The sequence below is a fragment of the Podarcis liolepis genome (assembly GCF_965112155.1).
Source record: "Podarcis liolepis genome assembly, chromosome: 6".
In the NCBI taxonomy this organism is placed as follows: domain Eukaryota; kingdom Metazoa; phylum Chordata; class Lepidosauria; order Squamata; family Lacertidae; genus Podarcis; species Podarcis liolepis.
The window spans coordinates 39,749,079-39,769,784 of record NC_139559.1 but is presented as its reverse complement, the minus strand read 5'-3'; the positions used below and the strand labels follow the sequence as shown (position 1 = coordinate 39,769,784).

General features: G+C 41.4%; 1 protein-coding gene across 2 annotated transcripts; it reads right to left on the bottom strand.

Moving 5' to 3' along the window:
* Positions 1 to 4,652: 4,652 nt before the first annotated feature.
* On the bottom strand, positions 4,653 to 20,312 carry LOC310709402 (polymeric immunoglobulin receptor-like). 2 transcript variants are annotated; one of them, XM_083509035.1, is made up of 9 exons: positions 20,167 to 20,312; positions 17,830 to 17,953; positions 15,102 to 15,443; positions 13,031 to 13,360; positions 11,098 to 11,250; positions 9,803 to 9,914; positions 7,682 to 7,800; positions 6,177 to 6,311; positions 4,653 to 5,352 (listed from the first exon to the last, which is right to left on the bottom strand). In XM_083509035.1, exons 2-9 carry the CDS (start codon positions 17,867 to 17,869, stop codon positions 5,276 to 5,278), a joined length of 1,308 nt encoding a protein of 435 aa, XP_083365161.1. In that variant the 5' UTR covers positions 17,870 to 17,953; positions 20,167 to 20,312; the 3' UTR covers positions 4,653 to 5,275. The 2 variants fall into 2 exon arrangements, with proteins under 2 accessions (XP_083365161.1, XP_083365162.1); XM_083509036.1 differs by lacking the exon at positions 20,167 to 20,312 and adding an exon at positions 19,659 to 19,784.
* Between the last annotated feature and the right edge of the window lie 394 nt (positions 20,313 to 20,706).

The window sequence follows — 20,706 nt, the reverse complement described above, 5'->3', positions numbered from 1 at the left end:
CTATGGCGATACACACTGGTAAAAGGACCCCTCCCTTAACATATGTGTATGCAATGGTGCACAGGAATGCAAAATTAAGAACAGGGAAAGCTATCTGTGGTGACACAGAGAGTGAGCAAGGGGGGGGGGAGCACAACACAAATTGCTGAAATTTCAGGGTTTCCAAAAGGAACAGTAAGGAGCAACAGCAACAAAACTAAAGGCAATTCCAGATGACCCTAAATATTATCCAGGTTGAAGAACGAAATGGTTAGAGATGTGTAAATATGTCCATTTCAGTTTCTTCTTTTTCCAGTCTGAAGATTAGGGACCCCTGACCGTTATGTCCAGTAGCGGACGACTCTGGGGACCCGACATACAGCTTCCAGGTCATGTGGCCAGCATGACTAAGCCGCTTCTGGTGAACCAGAGCAGCGCATGGAAACGCCATTTACCTTCCCGCTGGAGCGGTCCCTATTTATCTAGTTTGACGTGCTTTCAAACTGCTAGGTTAGCAGGAGCAGGGACTGAGCAACGGGAGCTCACCCCGTGGCGGGGATTCGAACCACCAACCTTCTGATTGGCAAGCCCTAGGCTCTGTGATTTAGTCCACAGCGCTACCCACATCCCAGTCTGAAGGTTAGTTCTCCATATTCCACATTGGTTTGTGGTTGTTATTTTTGAAAGAAAATTCATGGGAAGGCTCTGAAGTTGATGGATCCTCCTTAAGTAGATGCTGGATGGCAATCTGCCATGGATGCTTCACTTGAGATTCCTGCATTGCAGGGGGCTGGACTAGATGACCCTCGGGGTACCTTCCAACTCTACGATTCTATGATTCTTGAAAATACATGAAAATGTCATGAAAATTAATCAGCATTTTAGTACATATTTCTCTTAATATACACACGTTTATGCAATTTTGCCTAAAGTATGTAAATTTGAAAAGGTAAATTTCCCGCACTATAATGCATTTTATAGGTTATTTTCTCTAATATATGCATTTAAATGCACAGTTTACAATAGTATGTGTATTTTTTGTACATATTCCATGGCCGGAGAACTGCACTGCAAAATTTGGGACAGTGTGAAGGGTGGTTGTATTTCAAGTCACATCTTGAAGTGTGACTTAGGTAAATTCATATTTAAATGTGAAATAATTCAACTTTGTTCCCCTACACTAGAAGTGGTGGATCTATTCTTCAGGGTTATGCATTACAATGGGTGGATTCAAAATATTTAAAAAAATAGCCATTTACAGCAGGACTGGGCAGAAGGTAGAATTTAGCAGTAGATCTTAGTATTATTAAGTAGATAAGAAAGAACTTTTTGATCCCAGTTGAAGGAAGCAGGGATGGGGGGACCAGAACTGTGAGTAGGGGGAGTGCTAGTTTGGAAGAATTGTGAGCTCAAAAGAAATTTCTGGGCTCAGAATCCTTAACTTTGAAGATTATGTCATTTGCACCAGGCTCTGCTTGATGGTTGTTGGAGTTCTAGCAAAAGCGAAGCAGATCCTAGAAGCCTGAAATATCCCTACTGCCAGATTTACAGCCATCTGACTAAGGTGGCTCTGGAAACTTGAAGCCTGAACTTCAGCCTCTCTAATTGTTTGATTTTCCATACAAAAGCACAAAACCTGATGGACAAGGATTTTCAGTTTGTACTCATCCCCGGAATAAATAAAACAATGTTTCATCTTACAATAAACACAATCTTCTCTTTTCTGAAGATGGGAGAGGTGCCAACACAGGGAATATGTAGGTTCCTTTTTGATTGTTAAGAGTCACTTCCTATTAATTAGATCTTGTCAATATTAAGGATGCAAAATATTTGCATCATCCATCCAGCGTTGAATGAAAAATACTGTGGTACCTCGGGTTAAAAACTTAATTCTGGAGGTCTGTTCTTAACCTGAAACTGTTCTTAACCCGAAGAACCACTTTAGCTAATGGGGCCTCCCGCTGCCACCGCGCGATTTCCGTTCTCATCCTGAAGCAAAGTTCTTAACCCGGGGTACTATTTCTGGGTTAGCAGAGTCTGTAACCTGAAGCACCTGTAACCTGAAGCGCCTGTAACCCGAGGTACCACTGGATACAGTATCAGGTCCAAAGTTACTTTATTCTCCCTTGTTTGCATACAGCTTATCTAACTATTGCTTCTCATCTGCGGTTCCATCATGGTTATTGCTGTACAAAACTTCAACCTCACAGAAACAAGGAAATGCACTCAAAGGCACCGGCTATTATCTATGTAATGAGTTCGAACCATTACAATGATTTATACATGGTGCTAACTGCCTAATGATCATGAATGAAGCTCAATTGCTGACTGCATTTATTGACAATCATAGCCAAAGTTTTGTAAATAACTCAGAATTTATTATTTGTACAGAAAGGGGGGGGACAAACAAATTTCTGAAAAACATATGTGCTATGAATATTCTTTTTCTCCCCAGCACACTCTGATTACAATGAAATTAATAAAACATGGGTTTGATCTAAATGTTCCCTTCATCCAACAGAAGGAGTGACTCCAATCCAATATTGGTTATTTATTTACATTATTACTTACCCCTTCACACATAAGCTGGCAAACAACAATTGTTGTATTATAAACACTGGAAGATTTTTTAAAAACAAAAATTAAAAAATTTATTTAAAAGAAAAAAGAAAAGCACATAGCATCAAAAAAAACAAAACCCAGTAACATCAAAATCCAGCACAAGTTTTTTAAAACAAAACCAAATCCACATTATAACAACAGGAACAGTGTAAAAACAGTTTGCCACGATATTATTCTGGGTCACTGGCTTATTTATTATAGAGTAGGAATAAGCACATGTGAAATTGTTACAACCTATTGAACAATTTTTAGCAATTTCAGAGAGCGTTTGCTGGAAGGGAGGGGATACTGGCCTATTTGTGGTCTGTTTAATTCTGAACTATGCGCTTTAGATGGTCAAATGTTCTAAAATCAGCAAACTTTAGGAAATTGTGGCATCCTAGAAAAACACACCGGTCCATTCCACTTAAGGCCCTAGTCATATGTTACTTTTAGATATACTGAAGTTGTCAAAAGGTGATTTCACCACATTCCTTTCATATGCTGCCTGCTAGTATTTAGTTGCCATCCTGGAGCTAATCCAGCTCCATTGCTTTTATCCATATAAGAACATAGGAAGCTGCCTTATCCTCTGGAGCATGGGTAGGGAAACTAAGGCCCGGGGGCCGGATCCAGCCCAATTGCCTTCTAAATCCAGCCTGCGGACAGTCCAGGAATCAGCATGTTTTTACATGAGTAGAATGTGTCCTTTTATTTAACATGCATCTCTGGGTTATTTGTAGGGCATAGGAATTCATTCATCCCCCCACCAAAAAAATATAGTCTGGCCCCCCACAAGGTCTGAGGGACGGTGGACCAGCCCCCTACTGAAAAAGTTTGCTGACCCCTGCTGGAGTAAGATCACTGGAGTAAAATCATTTAACTCACTATTGTCCACTGGAAAGCACTGGCTCCCGGGAGTTTTATTTATTTATTTCATAAAAATTATATACTTATCTATAAAATCATATTTTATATTATTATAAAAACAAAACCTCAAAGCGGTTTTAGACAGGGAGTCTCTCCCAATCATATCTGGAAATGCCAGGGAAATGCCATGTCAGGGAAATGCCAGCATGCACTCTGTCACTGAACCACAGCTCTTCTACATCAGTTCTCACTATTTGCATTTGAGCAACAAAGCCACCACATGAAACTCAGTTAACCAAATAATTTTGTGGTCACTTGTGATGGACTGACTGGATGCAAAGGGGGGGGCACCAGCTGGGGGGAAGCCAAAGGAAGAAGGCTCAGAGCTAGGGGAGTGGGGGTGGGATGACAGTGGGTGGCTGGAGGCAGAAGAAAGAGCAGAATCGGAGGAGGAGGAAGTATCAGAAGCAGAAGAGGTAACTGGGTTTAATGAGCAGGAAGAAGCTGTGGCAGAGAGCAGTTCAGACTCCAAGGCTGAAGCAGAAGCTGGAGAGGAGGTTGGCCAAAGAGGCAGAGCTGAGACAGGCTGCTGAAGAATCCAGGGAGTCTCCCTTTCATGCTGGAACCAGCTTTCCTCTGCCCTGGTCTCCTAGAACACACAGAGAAATGAAAAGAGCAGAGATTGGTTGTGTGCAGGTGCCATTTGTGACTGCTTGGGAAACACCCTGGAAAGGAGGTGTCTTTGAGAGCAGTGGGAAGGCGGGGACCTTCAATCCTCACAACTGCCTCATTGGAGCAAGACCTACTGGGAAGAGTTGCTGGGGTCACTAGGCCTGCGCTGTTTTGGTTTCTTTGAACAAAGAAACACTGGCACCATGTCTTTTATTGCTGACCTATGTTTGACTCCGGCTCCTGACATTACCTCTCTCAATACAAAACTCATACAGTGGTACCTCGGGTTAAGTACAGTGGTACCTCGGGTTACATACGCTTCAGGTTACATACGCTTCTGGTTACAGACTCCGCTAACCCAGAAATAGTACCTCGGGTTAAGAACTTTGCTTCAGGATGAGAACAGAAATCGTGCTCCGGCAGCGTGGCGGCAGCAGGAGGCCCCATTAGCTAAAGTAGTGCTTCAAGTTAAGAACAGACCTCCGGAATGAATTAACCCAAGGTACCACTGTACTTAATTCATTCCAGAGGTCCGTTCTTAACCTGAAACTGTTCTTAACCTGAAGCACCACTTTAGCTCGTGGGGCCTCCTGCTGCCGCTGCGCTGCCAGAGCACGATTTCTGTTCTCATCCTGAAGCAAAGTTCTTAACCCAAGGTATTATTTCTGGGTTAGCGGAGTCTGTAACCTGAAGCGTATGTAACCTGAAGTGTATGTAACCCGAGGTACCACTGTATATGAATCATGGCTAAGATGATCACAAGAGCAAGGATCCAGAGAGTGATCTGAGATGCACCCAAGATCTAGCACATAACCATATATATTTTAATACTAACCCCCAGTACTGAGCATCATCTCATGTCATAGCACAAACTGCTTTTGAAAATTCCCCTAATTTCCAAAGGCACACACATAATGCAAAGACTCATTGGGTGAACACAGAATTAGAAGCCTTATAGGTGTCTAGGTCATGGTGACTACTTTAAAACTAATAAGAGGTGTACCTCACATTGTATTTCTGATATAATTTTATGTCAATATCAGAAGGGGACAATATAATGCAGAATGACTGCTGCTTAGACATAGAATAGATTACATAATGCAAGCTTTGAAAATTCTCTGTTAACTATATGCAACCTCAATTGAACAGGCAGTCAATCAGTTTCTCTCAAGTCTTCGGGATTTGCCCCATGGCTGAGCAAGGAATATTCATTTTCAACTGGGACCTCAACTAAAACAGAGAGAGAGAGAGAGAAATTAGGTTATATCATAGAAACTAAATTATTTGGAACTACTTTTATGTCCTTGTCTCTAAAGTACTTGAACATGGTCCAAAACAGGATGGCTTGACAACCACCAACTCTGCAAAGATTTTTTTTTTTAAAAAAACCACCTCAGCCTCATTTTTGCTATTTTTTTCAGTAGTTTTCATGTGATCAATATACCCTGACTCCAGATTTCAACATTCTACAGCCACGAGAAACTTTAATACCATTTGAGCATTAATGGTATCCTATCATAACAACCTCTTGCAAAGCAGTAGCTTTAAATTAATGTAAGGCACCAAAGAACTGTACTATATCAGTCGGTTCAACATAATAAAGCTTGCTGTTCATGGCTTCTTCTTTTTTAAAAAACTACTCATCCAGTAATTATATCAGAACCTCCTTATTACAAAAGATATTGAAAATGAGGGCTAAAAGGTTTAAACAGATGGGAGCCATACACCAGAACTATGAAACTGTGGTTTTGCAAGGTTCTAAATCCCATGGGGAATTCCATGCATAGAGGAGGGAAGACTCTCTGCTTCAAACCTTCACCCTCAGACTCAATAAATAAAACACAATAAAAGAGATGTGTTGAAGGGGGTGTTCCATCACTGCCCCTCAAATATTTATTTGCATGCAGAAACAATGAGAGAGAGAGAGAGAGAGAGAAGCCCATTGCACACGATTGTGTAATGGATTGTGGCCAACATTTTGGGAAGGAGGTTAATATTATTGATATTCATCTAACAAAGGAAATTTAAGTCACAGAAGCAGAAAGAATACATACCTTTTTCAGAGTCTAGGGCAGATTCTTGTTCGTCCGCTGAGCCTATTTGCTCTTCCATGGGTCCTTCTCCTGAACAATGTCGGCCAGCCAGTGCTATTGCTCCTTCGGGGTTTCTTGCAGGAATGTCATTTGGAGCTTTTGGTAAAAACCCAACAGATAATTACATTTTCATCCATTGACTACTGGGGTAACTTCTGTGGCTAAGAAGACATACCACTAGTCTCAAAATAAATTGGTGTTTCGATATGTTGTGCAGGTTTGCTAGATTTGGCAGTGAGAGTTGTCCCAGAGAAGCCAGTGAGCAAAATAATATTCATGTGCAAATAGTTTGTGCTTTGAACACCCATCCTGTCCTGGCAAATCTCACACCACCACCACTGATGGTACTCTGGGTCCATCACATACCACTACTGCTTCTGACATTTAACATTGAAACAAACTGAGATTGGCTCTCTACCTCTCTATTGAGGCAAAAATCATGGACAACTTAGGCCCTCACCAGATAAGTCACACTACTTACTGAAGATAGGAGACCTAAGAAACCAGGAGTGGTGGGTGCTCTGCCTTTTCCGAATAGGATCACATTCCCTGTAAGAACCAGGTACACAAGATTTGGGGCAGAGGAACATTCTTGAAGCCAGTACTGCTCCTTGATAACTAGATAATTCCTTTTCCCCCCAGTTTCTATTGATTTGCCAGCTGCACCCTCTTCTGGAAAAGGTAGAGATTGCACCTATCATAGATGCCATGGTGGTAACTTCTAGATTAGACTACTGCAAGGTTTGGAAAATTCAGCAGGTCCAATATACAGCTGCACATATTGTGCCAGTATTGAGAGAACTGCCTGCCCATTTGTTTCTGAGCTAAAGTCAAGGTACTGTTGTTAAAGCTCCACATGGCTTGGGACCAGGATACCTTAGAGAATGAATTCTGCCGTGCCAATGTCCTCAGGAACTGAGGACATTTTGCTGAGAGCTTCCTCCAGGTGCTTGTCCTGGCTGAGAGAAGAAGTGTGACCTTTTTGGTAGTGGCAACCCAGCTTTAAAACACTGTCACTTATAAGGCCCATGTTGCTACTGTAGCTCTTTCACCTCATTTTTCTAAGGTTAAAGTCTTATGCTGCCAGGCCTTCAAGAAACATGTTCTTGCCCTTCTGCTGTTTCCTTATATACCTTGTAGGAATTATGTTTTTAGCACTTAGGTTGCAATCTTATACCTGCTTACCTGGGATTAAGCCTCATTGAGCTCAGTAGGGCTTACTTCTAAGGAAAGAATAGGCTCTTACAGTACTGTTGGTGATTCAAGTGCATTGATATAATGGATACATGGACAAATGCTCCAGCTTAAATCAGACGCACTTTGGACCAGCAAGATCTAGCCAACCTGCATCCATTGTGAATGAAAACTGAACATGACGCCAGCAAGGGCTGTCTTGTGCCATATTTTGCTGCCCCAACAAGAACCAAATGCACAAAAGCACCAAGAGAATAGACGGCTTTGCTTACCATCCTTCTTTCGCTTCCTTATCTTAAGAAATGCAATGATAACAGCTGCAGCCAGAACAAGAAATCCAAGCAAAATTGGTATCACAATTGGAAGTAGATTTAGTTCAGTTTCAGAAAATCTAAAAATAGACATAGTACAAAAAAGACCTTTTTGTTTTGGTTTGGTTTTGGTTTTTTTGCTTGTCATCATGTGTAAACTTTTACTTCCCCAGTGGCTGGTGAATGTCTGTTACACATCTGTCTCTTTTGGTGCCAATGCAGGGATCAGGAGCAGCTCATACAAGTTAGCAGCCCAAACATTAGACCACGAAGTTGCCATCATGAGTCAGATGGAAGACAGGAGCCAAAATCTCAAGTAACAGACCAAGAGGATGTTAACAGGGAAACAGGAATGGCTCAGGAAGCAATTGTGAGAGAGAAGTGAAGTAGAGGGCCTAAATAGCAATGGCATTCATCTTTTGTACAGGGTAGGGTGGATATTTATTTTACTTTTTCTCCTTATGGTCCAAGCAAAATTATTTTATTGTAAGCATCAAAATGAAAAAGAGATCAATATCATTTATAAAAAGTGCAGAGTTGATTGGGGTGAAGCCTTGGTGCTGGGAGTGCCAGTTTCTTCATCACTCCAATGGTTCTGCTGCTCGCCTGGAAGGTAAGTCAGGCAGACTGTAAAGGACAGGGTGGGGCAACACTGTGGTGAAGATGGAAACCCCCCAAGCCAGATGATAAATTGGTAAATGGTAGCATATCAATAGCAGGTCCCAAGGTAAGGGAAATTGTGAAGAAAAAGCAGGAAATAGTAAGGACAAGAGGCAGAGGAGGAGAAGTTGAGCAGCCCAGGATAAAAGGGAGACAAGAAGATAGGGGAGATTGAATAAGTAGAGGAGAGAGGAAGTAAAGGCAGATCAGAAGGTGGTAGAAGCTGGCAAGCAATGCCTCAAAGGAGCATCACCCACTGGGATCAAAAGGAGTTCAGGAGTTCACCTTGGTGAGAGAAAGGTGGTGGGGTCCACAGACAGGGCCCTTACACTACAGATGCCTTACACTAGCTAGTTAAAATACTTGGTTAAAAGCATTCTGAGGGCATCTCATGATAACAAGAGTCCCAAACATAGCTCACCAGGTTATTTCTGGAGAGAAGGAGTGCTTTTTTACTTAAAAAAAATATTTAGGGGTTATCTCATTTTCCTACTCATATTGAAATACTGCCCCTCAATGAGACCAAATTTAGATTCACAAAATGTTTAGGGGTATGCATACCCCTGCGTCCCCCCAGGAAAAGAGCACTGGAGATAAGAGATAGTCTGGTGTTCTAAAGATCCTTGTTACCTTTAGGACTTGGGGCAAAAGAGTTCAAAATTACCCTTGTGTTGTGGTGGGAATTGGCATGTTTTGCCCTTTACAATAGAGCCACAGTCACCCTTAGCTAACCCTTCAGAGACTTCAATCTAGCAGAGGGTGGGGCAAAAAGTGGGTACAACCACCAATCACACACACACGCAGAGAGAGAGAGAGAGAGAGAGAGAGAGAGAGAGAGAGAGAGAGAGAGAGAGAGACGCACAGGACACACAAACATTTACCACTCCCTCCCCACCCTTTCGATGATTGCTCTGATTTCTGCCCTGTCTACAAAATCGCACCCTCCCCACCCATCAGTTCATCAATTGTCTCTAATTTTTCTATAGACTTGCATTTTGTTTGTTTTTTGTTTGAAGTAACATTTGCAGCAGTGTAATAAGTCTTAACACCAGTGAAAGGGGTGCCATCTACTGGCTCATCCTTATTTCTTGCAACACATAATTCTTTTTCAACGTTTCCTTTCTAAGCATTCGACTGGCTATTCTGGGAAACTGCAGTTCATATATTAAGTGTGCAGAACACTAGCAGCTCTCCCCCATTTACACATGCTAGCATTTTAACTGGAAGATTCAGCACGTTAGTTTGGATCAGTTTCTCATTCTTTCCTTGGCATCAGCTGCTAAACTACCCTCTGGAAGTGCTGGCGCCTATTTTTCAGACTGGTTGGATGACATTTTTTAAAACTTAAATTTTAGGGAAATGGCTGGATGCCACTGAGCATGAGAATGTGCTTAAACTAGACAAGACATCTTCTAACTTTACCTTTGCTTGTAAACTTCATTTGTAGCTGTCACATAACTTTGGGGGTATGTCCAGATTGTTTGTGGCTCATATGTGGTTGCCGTATCATTTACGATATTGAAGAAAACCAATTCTGTTAGGAGGAAAAAGATTCTGTAATTGAGGATCATTGAAAATCAAGATGCTCTTGAATGTTCCTACACCAGGGGTGGCCAACTTGTAGCCCCACAGATGTTGCTGAACCACAACTCCCATCCACTGGCCCCGTCATTGATCATGTTGAGTGGGGATTATGGGAACTGTATTTCAGTGCTATTAACTGGAATTCAGAAGGAGTTGTCAGAAGAACGGTGGCCAAGGCTTTGCTGGATGAAGCTGAAAGAGGCTGCAGCATGGCAATGTAGGAACCGGGTCCTTCTCACCTTTACCTTTTGACTCCAGGAGGCAGTCGAGTAAGTGGAGGCTCTGCAACCAGTACCATGGAAGATGCTTCACAGTTGGTACATGGCTAGTTGGCCCTTCTGATGCCAGCAGCATCAGTTCCAGAGATGCTATCAACTCAGCAACTGTACAGTTGTATGGGGCGGCAGCACTGTCCTATTCCACCTAGCATTGGCCAGAAAGAGGGATATCCACCACCTTTATCACGATGCAACAGTTGCCAGTGGTTTCACTTCATCAGGGCCAGCTTTATTAGGCAGAGTGAGACAGCTGCCTCAGGCAGCAGGTGCTAGGGGGCAGCAGCAACCCACTAGCTGTTTCTCCTGAACCCTATTGGCTGTACCCTTCTGGTTGTGTGTGTCCTATCCTGCACCCCCATGATCAACCTAATCCTCTCAGAAGCACTGAGTGATGTTCTGCAGTTGACAGAATTGAAATAACATCCAACTGCAGGCCAAGTTGCCTTCTGTGCATCAAAAGGTGAAGGAACCGTCTTGTCTTTTGTCCCATGTGGCAAAATGTATTGGGCCAGACCTGCACATAGCAACCTATCTCACCACCTGGAATCCACTTAGAATTGAGCTTTATGCTATAGTGGGACTCCAGATTGGATGTCTGCATGTGATTCACTGTGCAGGCATAAAGGGCAATGCTACAAAAAGTACCCCTAGGGTGAAGTAATACTGCCTTATTAAGATAGTAATATATGTTTGAGCTATACCACTTCAGACTACAGGGAATGTGGGGAATCTCACCTGATCACACATTGTGTATCGATCTGCCTATCTATCTATAATCTCCTTTCCCATTTTGCCACCCCATCCCGCCGCTGCCCTGCCACCAAAGGCGCCTGCAACCACCAAATCCTCTCTTACCTGGGTTGCGTGGCAGCGCCTGTGAAGTGGCGGTGGCAGCGGGTTCCAGAAAGATCTCATGAGGTGGCAGGGTGGACGTGGGGGTGCCGCCACTTAGAGTTCCACCACCCAAGACAGTTTCCTCAGTCTGCCACATGGGTGGGACAGCCCAGCCTTCCACATTAAAAAGGGAGGTCATGGAGAAAGTTATAGCCTTCCTTCCTAAAATCTAGTCGCCCATGCACAGGGAATCATTTGTACATTCATTTTTAAAATGCACCACCTCCCCACTGTCCCCCGCCCAACACACATGCACCCTACCTAAGAGCCAACTCTTCGCCTGGCACTTTCATTATACACCTTTAGGCGCCAGGCAAAAATGTTCCTTTTTAACTTGGCTGATTTGATTGACATCCTATGCCCTTTTAAAATGTGGGGGTTTGGGGGAGGGGTGTTATTGGGCTATTGTTTTTATTTCAATTATGTATTTTGTGGTTTCATATTTTGATTTTATTCTGTGAACCGCTCTGAGACCTCCGGATATAGGGCGGTATATAAATTCAATAAATAATAATAACTCCTAGGGGCCAAGTTCCCTTCGCCCCTCCTCCCCAATAAAATATTCACCATTCAAAGTAGAGCAGCCCAGGATAAAAGGTGATAAAGTGGTGTGCAAGCACTGCATCTTGTGATGTATTATATGGGGTGGGGCTTACTTGCCCTCCCCTCCCCCCATATTATATTCAAGTGCACCTCTGCACACCTGCCAGGAACCACGTGCTATCATACATGCCTCATGTTCCCATAGAACCCTGATTGAGAAAGCAGAGCACAGGTATCATGGCAGCAGCTCACCGGAGGGATTTAGAACAACTTCTCTTAGAAAGGGCCCTGCCTGTTCTAACAAATTTAGCCACACACAGAAAGGCAAGGGATTTTATTCAGTAGAGTAGCAGCCTCTTTCAACTGAGAGCCCCCTGTGGTGGGTTTACATGAAAAGAGTATATGCTCAGGCAAGGTCTGTGACTCCTCATCTTCCTCTTGGTATATCCACACTGCTCAGGGCAGGAACATTACCAACAGTCAGACACATGGAAGTGGTTTCAAGCCTATAGGATTAGAGCAGTCTTAAACACTAGGTCTTGGACCACTTTTAGTGCTGCAACCTGCTCAGTGCCTCCTTGCTTGCCTGCCCCACCCCCTAGCTTTTCGGTTGCACAGATGCTGTGGGACGTCTTACCATGAGAGAAGGTTGTGAAAAAGAATTTAGCAATTTCCAAAAATGTATTGGGTACCAGCAGAAAGAGATGTCTCCATATAAGGTCATGTAGAATACATCAATTGAAGCTAGACTTCACTTAATAAGCTGTGATTAATATGTGATTCCCTATACAGTGGAAGTGTCTAGACTTGACGAGTTTATCAGATGAGCTGCTAAGATAAGGAAAAGCTAAATGTTTTGGCAAGGAATGTTCTTTTGCATTTTACAACCCCTTTAGGCAGGTGGTTTCCAGAAGCACTGTAATTTTGTAATTGTTTTTAAAGAAATGCTTTTAGAAATAATAATACTTGAGGAAACATTTTTGCAAAACTGTGTGTCTAGTTCTGCCAGCACACTCTTTCGTGGGCAGCTTGGTTTTATAGAAGACTTTTAGTGTCACTAATTGGACCAGAAAAGTGACAGCAGAAACAAGCCCTCAGCCAGCCTGGCTTAGAAGTGGAGGTGGAAGGAAAGCCAATTTGAAAAATGAACTTCCTACTGCTTTGGGTTGGGGCTAGCAAGGAGAGGAGCAAGGCATTCTGCATCCCCCAAAACCAATCCCATGCCCAAGGATCATTGAAGCTCTGAAGAGGATTATCTCCCATATTTGCAGAGGGAGTATATGCATACCCACCAGCAGCTCATAGGGCCATTATGACATTTGTGATTTTGTCATTTTACTTCTCTGCTTACCTTCTGTGACCTCCAGTTGTATGATGCTTGAGCTTGTATTGTCATCAGACGTTCCTGTTCCACATTTATACATTCCTGAATCTTCTTTTCTCAGTTTGTTTATGAAGACTTTGAAAGTTTCTGAGCTATTTCCAGCAGTAAAAACAATTCTTCCTTCTTGCTGTTTTCCCTTATCCATGCTAGTATCTGCTATGAGAGAACAGCCAGATCTCCTCATCTTACAAAAGGATCTCCTCATGCTTGACTTGACAGTTTCCACTGGGCATTGGATCATCACTGACCCTCTCACTTTACCCCAAAGTATTTCAGGTGATTTTGGCATATTTGGACCTGTTTGGAGAAAATAAATCAAAGCATTTATTACTATCTCCCCCCCCCCCGGCCAGTCTTAAACAATTTTTCAAAGAATCATTACTACCTACTACAGCCAATAGTGCATGTATATGAAAATATAAAAAGGTGTTTTACTAGAGAAAGAAGAAATCAAGGGCACCTCTACCAATATCAATGATATTGGCACATCATTGGTACAATCAGCAGGAGAGGCCCAGTTGGTGGTGTTTCTGTTGGGTGATGTACAGTTCACACTGACCCATGATAGGGTCTCCTCAGAGGCTGAGTCCCATTTGCTGAATGCCCTCCCTGGTCAAGCATATCTGTATCTCTCATTATTAACATTGAGGAAGAATTTAAAAATGTTGCAGTTCACCTTGGCATTTGGTGACTGAAAGACGCTGTTCCTTAAGATCATTAGCTGTGAGGATATGTGCCTGTTTTAAAATGTTTAATTTTTTTAATGTAATTATATTGTTTTGCTAGTTTGTTGTTTGCCACTCTGGACTTCTTTGTAAGAAAGGACAGGACAGGAATTAAATTATTAATTATAAAACAACAATCAAGCAGGCACAAAACATAAACAGACTTTCTCATTTAAAACATTTAAGCAACCCAAATACATGCAAAAGCTGGGCTTGTCCTCATCCACCTAGCAATTTATTGAAAGCCTTGTTTGCCTCTACATTTTTCAGGTGGGTTATTAGCCCTTTGAACAACTGTAAATGGAAAACTGTATCTATAGATAATGGCTCCACATTAGAGTACAGATATGAGAGAGCATAAAGAGCCATGATTATTGAAGGTTAATAGAGAAAAATGAGGCAAAAGCAGAACTGGAAAGTGATTGATCTGAATCCCACATTTCTGCCAAGAAGTCTTTTGAACTAACTTCTTAGCATAGAATTTTACCCAAATATATACAGTGGTACCTCGCAAGACGAATGCCTCGCAAGACAAAAAACTCGCTAGACGAAAGGTTTTTCCGTTTTCGATTTGCCTCGCAAGACGAATTTCCCTATGGGCTTGCTTCGCAAGACGAAAACGTCTTGCGACTTTGTTTTCTTTGTCTAAAAACAAAGACATGTTTTGTTTATAAAGTTAATTTATTTTCCCTTCAATTTTTGAACTGCTCTTTACAGTATGTGTGACTTTAAAGAGCAGTTAATAAACTGTTGTTGTACCAAATTTGGCTTTGTTTGGACTTTTTTTGACCATAGGAACGCATTAATTGATTTTCAATGCATTCCTATGGGATTTCGTGCTTCGCAAGACGAAAAATTCGCTAGACGACAAAAATTGCGGAACGAATTAATTTCGTCTTGCGGGGCACCACTGTATTTGTTTTGCTTTTTCTAAACCAGGATATCCCTAATAGCACTTTTGGATTTGGTTTGTTTAGAGAATAGGTGGCAAAGCAACTGCCTTCCAAAGAGTTTTGGAAAAACCTGTTGTGGATACACAAAATACCCATTTAAAAGAAAAACAAAGAAGCAATACTCAGATCCTTCTCCTCCCCCTACCCCCCAAAAACCCCATGCACAGCACCAATACACACAGACTAAAACACAGACCAACAGAGACAAAACACACACCCTACACAGCCAAAAAAAGAAAAAGCAGGCAAAATTATCCCATCAAGGCAACTGAAAAAGCAGACCCCAGAAACAAAACAAATTGTTAAAATAGCCCTTCAGTTTTTGAAAAAAAGTTGTTTGGATTCCAACAGCTTGCTTACCTTCCCAAATGGTTAGATTCACTCCAGCATAAAAACCATAAGCATTTTTGTTGCCAATGCCACATCTGTAATTACTGGAGTCTGTCTTCACCAGCTGTGTCATTGTCACTTGCAAAATCCCACTTTGAGGGCTATCATGGATTGACACTCTTCCTTCATAGTCTTTGTGAATGAAATCGTTAGTTGAAATGATAGTCTGGCAAGAGTGACGGTTGGTTGACTCCTTGCACCAGTATTTTCTGCCATGCCTATTGGCTGATGTGGTTTCATAGTAGCACTTGATTGTCACTGATCTTCCAGTATGGCTTATCAGCAGCCTTGGAGCATATAATGTTCCTGAAACTGTTTTAAATAAGGGTACAAAAGCTATCAACACATTATTCAAGCAATAAGACAATTTATATAGGGTCATGGAGCGATTCAAGCCCCCTTTGAACCAGGCTGGGAGTGATTTGAATGGATTGGGAAGAGATGTCGCTCCATGTGAGAAGCAGTTCCCATTGATCCTGCTGACCCTATTAAGGATCGATGGGAATTGTATCTCGCATGTATCATTGCAAGCAGTATGCTGCTACAGTCCTGAGGGTCAAATTTGCCACTGCTACCAGGTATATTTTTTAGAATGGGTGGGACACAATGGGGAAGAGCTCAGGACTGCAATGAATGGTATGATTGCTTATTAAAGTGTAATTTAATTCACACTTCATTCACTATCTGAACAAGGAATTAGTATCCCAACAAAGCTTTGGTAATGTTTATATTTTGCTAATTGGTTAATCATTTGAAGCATTGACGGTTCCCAGTAAGGAACATACTCTTACACAATCCTCTGAACAGTGATAACTCCAAGGGTATAGCATGTATCCAAGTTGCAGTTGGGTTACTGGAGACTTACTATGTTTTGTGACACATGGTTTATTTACACGTATATACAGGTAGCGCATGGATGGAAATTCACAGCTTTCACACACTAATAGATACTAGTTCCGTATTTGGTTTTGAGGAAACCCAGGTACTGCACAGCTCCCAAGACATCCTCCAACTCCAACCTTTTCCTCAGACAGTCTTAGTACGACCCCAACTTCAGGTTCAGGCCACAGACACAGTTGGACGACATCATCCCCAGAGAAGGGGGAGAAAGCTAAGCCCTGTTTACCAAATGGCCCCTGACCCTTGCAGTGCACAACAGAGGACACCAATAAGGATGAGATTCAAGTGGATAACTGTTGGGAACCTCCCAGTCAGAGGATACAGCCCTGCAACCATGCTTGGACTCACCCTTGGAGGTTTCCCCAGCATGTAGGAGTCAAATACTGTAAAATCAGGTCAAAGTCCATCAAAAACTTAGCCAGTTCCTCCAGGAAAGTAGAGCCAACCACCCTACAAACTTTTCCATTCTACATAAAGCTTCAGCAGGGTTTTGTAGCATCAGTTCATTTGGAGCTATCCAAGGTCCTGTTTTTCTCTGCTCTCTGTATAGAATAACCTTAATCTGATTTGCCAGCTGTGATTTGACTTTCTCTACCTTGGCTAGCCTTGATTTGACTGTAGTGGACACTACCTGTGTCCTGTTATCTTCAAGTGGCTATGGGACAAAATATTATTTTTTTCAGAAGGGACTCAAACTATGAGTTCCTATCTGAAGAAGTGTGCATGCACATGAAAGTTTATACCAAGAACAAACTTAGTTGGTCTCTAAGGTGCTACTGGACAATATATATTCCTATGTTGACAAATTGCTTATACTTAACCAACTACTGAACAAAGCTAGACCTGTTTGGCAGCCTTGAGCACTGAAGCAGTCCTTCTACAGACCAGAACTGAACTGTATTACTGTAGAGTCAATGAACCAGAGATGACCTTGAGGCTTTCTAGCTCAAATCCTAATCCCATTCCAATATATTTTGAAAGATCCTGCTTTGTCTGGATCTTCTCTAATGTAAAATTAGTTTCCTAGAAAAAGTCTAACAGATTTATCTGTGAAAGTCAAAGTAAAGCTCAAATATTTCATAGTATACCTGAAGGAGCATCTCCACTCCTATTTCTCAGCCAGGACACTGAGGTCCTCCTCTGAACATCTTCTGCTAGTACCCTCACTACAAGAAGCAAAGTTACAGGGAACCAAGCAGTGGGTCTTCTCGGTAGTGGCACCCTCCCTGTGGAATGCCCTCCCTTCAGATGTCAAGGAAATAAACAGCTTTCTGACTTTTAGAAGACATCTGAAGATGTCCCTATTTAGGGAAGTTTTTAATGTTTTTATTATGTTTTTAGATATGTTGTAAGCCCCCCAGAGTGGCTGGGGAAACCTCCTATGTAAATCAGGGGCACCTACAGCAAATTTATTTAATCCTTTCCTCAGACTATGGAAAAGAGACTTAAATATGAACTTTAATATTATTAAGTGTACAGAAAGTTTCCAAGTTACCAATAGAGTAACTCTAGTTGTTATTTTTGTTGTTGTGTTTGCATTTTTTGATTTTATAAATTTAAAGCCAAAGTATATCTTAAGCATATATGAAACTGGCTGCAAAGAGAGTGAAAGAGGGGAGAAATGACAATTTACTAGTTATATTGGACTAAAGATTTGTTCTTGAAGGAGCAAGCAGAAAACACAGAAGTGCCAAAGATAGACCAGAAGGAGGATAGTTGTTATGAACCCCAATTCTTTCACAACCCTGACACAAACTTATCAAACTTATTGAAGATGACACAACTTTTGTCTACTCACCATGTATGAGAACGAGGAAAAAAATAAAGGTATTCATCATTGTGCTTGATTTCAGATTTATTCAAAATCAAACATCTAAACTGGATGCAAGGAGTAGGACAGGCTCTGAATACCCCTACAAAACCTGGCAGAAATATGAAGGGTTTTTTAAAAAATCATTACATTTATTAAAGATATTGAAGTGTAAAAGAGAAATATATATATATATATACACACACACAATTATATAGTCCAAGAAGGCCGATCATCTGTGAAATATATCTAGCATTCATAATTGCTGTTACAGGTGAAAAAAATGAAATGTTTTCTGCAGAATAAAGCAGCCCCCCTAAAGTGTTTTCTCCCCCAAAGCCTGCTGACAACTCCCTTTCCCTTTCCCTATTTTGCTTCTTTCTGGAATTTCTGGGTAAATTTGTCAGCAGCAGTGACTCTGAATAAAGATAATGTTCATGTGTGTGGCTGCAAGCTCTGGACAGTTGGAGAACTTCCTCATGCATGTTAAAATCCCCTTTTTAGTTTGTTTGTGTGTTTCATTTTAAGAAGTTGCTGCTTCAAGTGTCTTCACTTGAAGACAGTAGAATTTGTACATTTCACAAGCACACACATCCATGCCCATGATGAAGAAGATAGATGAGGTTGTCAGCTTACTTGCTTCTGCAAAGGAAGTAGGGGATAAAATAGGACCAAAAAGGAAATAAGCAGTTAGTTCTAACAGTGCATTGTGTCTCCCAAGCTAGGGTCAGAGAATTTAACCAGATCAGCACTGTGTTACCCCAAAATTCAATGGTTAAGTATGACTTCAAAACCAAATGGAGTCGCACAGCTCCTTGTGCAGCTTCCTTTCTGGGGCCCAAACTAAACTTGTTTGTTCACATTTTGCCCCATGAATGTATACATGGATGCATAACATATGGTACCACAAAATAAGTTTTGTGGTAATTTAAAGACTATCAGTTTCATCATGGCATTAGCTTTTATGGACTACAATAAATATTCTGAGCCTATGGGGTCTTATAACACTCAGCAAAACACAAATAAAAAAAACCATTTTATCAACCTTGATAGATTAAAAAGAAAATACTCTTGAACATTTGCTTAGTTCTTGTCTTGGCTAGTCACCAACTCTCAGCTCAATCTCCCTCACATAACTGTTGTGAAGATACAGAAGGAAGAATAAACTGGCTATACCACAGGCACCAATTTGTTCTTCCTTTAACTAGAGTGATGCATCATTGTACTATAAAGAATCATGGGTGGGGTTTTTTGGGGGGTGGGCTGCAAATTAGTATAACTCCAAACCTTCAACAAATTTACTCAGGCCTGATTGTTGCATATTTTAGATGCATAAATCACAATCCCACTTTTCAGTTCAGCTTACTCCCAGGTTAGTGTGCACAGGTGATGGGAGCAGGGCAGGGCACTCCTATCTGCAGGAACTGCTTTTCCAACACAAATGTGTTATTTCCTTTCAGAAACTCTGGAGTTTGTGATGGAGCTTCAGTTCCTGCCATTTGCTACCCTCTTCCTTTTCCCCAAGTAAGGCTCCCCACTCCCTTGAAATGGGAGAGGAACAGTTGTGCGCAATTGTGTGCATGGTTCCTAATCCAACACTGAGGACTTCATGTTCAGTCCCAATTCTTGACTGCAGACATCCAGCCAAGGCAAACTTCTGACCGCACAGATCTGAGCACCTTAATGCAATAGGAGCACAGAACCCTGCTTGTGCCCAAAGCTCTGTCTTGCTGGGTAAAAAAAACTGAGGCCATATATCCACCCATACTTTCATGGGACCTTTCGTTGCCCACAAAAGTTGGAGGAGAAATATTCACAGGCAGATGTGCCCATTTACTCAGAAATCAGTCTTACCATTCAACAGGCTGACAACATGGTAAGCATGCTTAGGAATGCAGTTTTGGAAAAAGCTATTATCATTATTTTAAAGTAATATGCATTCTCAGCAGGTTTCTAGCATATATCAAATAGTAGCAATTCAAAGTCCTACTTATTCTCAAAAAGATCCTTATATAGTACCCTCCATTCATTCATTAAATGTCACTTTTCCCATTTTTACCATTTGCAAGAATTTATTCAACCAGCCTGTAACTTTCAGTGGAGACAAAAATATCCTGGCAATTAAAACTTCTCATTGTACAGTATGCTATATTGGGAGAACTGGTCAAACCTAGCAAGTTATAAAAGCTGTAATCGCAAAGTCAGCATTTAGCATTAGAGAACAAAACACATTGGATCCAGTATAAGCAATGGCTACCTTGACAGGTTTGAAAGAATGTCTTTTTACACTGTTAATTTATCATTGACAAAATGACTTTTCCTTACCTTATGATGACTATTAAAAGTATGTTGATTTTCCAAACTGCAGGTTTGATAATAGCATCACCTACCTGAAAATTTTGGGTTTTTTGAATAAATATTTAAATACTACACATGAAGCTCCAAGTTGATTTCAGTCCTACCTTTTAAAAAATTCTGTTTCACACTCTGCTATCTTCAATAAGTAGAGTATAAATGAAACAAGCTGTGTGTTAAAAAGAGGAAGCCTCAAGTCTAGTCTAATGTATCTCAGGTCACCGCAGTCAGTAATATAATGAAGTTCTTGATTTAAAAGAAGAGGAAGGATCTATGGTCAGAGTACGAAACAAAAAAATTCCCCTGCTTTCTGGGCACTAGAGAACAGAACTGTGGCTGATTCACATAAGCCAGTCCAGGGAGAGTTTCATTCAGTAAATTAGAAACGGTTCATTACCTTGAACTTGAAGTGAACCCCTAATCCGCAAAAAGGAGGCAGTTCGAAATAGGTGGCATAATAATTTGAAGTTCATGTAATTACTTTGTGGGTGATAAGAAAAGGCCTCTCTT

Excerpts from the sequence above, each read along its gene's own strand:
- LOC310709402 (XM_083509035.1), bottom strand. The coding sequence starts at position 17,869 with ATGATGAATACCTTTATTTTTTTCCTCGTTCTCATACATG. Across the intron at positions 13,361-15,101 it reads GAATCTAACCATTTGGGAAG|GTCCAAATATGCCAAAATCA; the intron begins GTAAGCAAGCTG and ends TTCTCCAAACAG. Across the intron at positions 6,312-7,681 it reads AAGGAAGCGAAAGAAGGATG|CTCCAAATGACATTCCTGCA; the intron begins GTAAGCAAAGCC and ends TTTTACCAAAAG.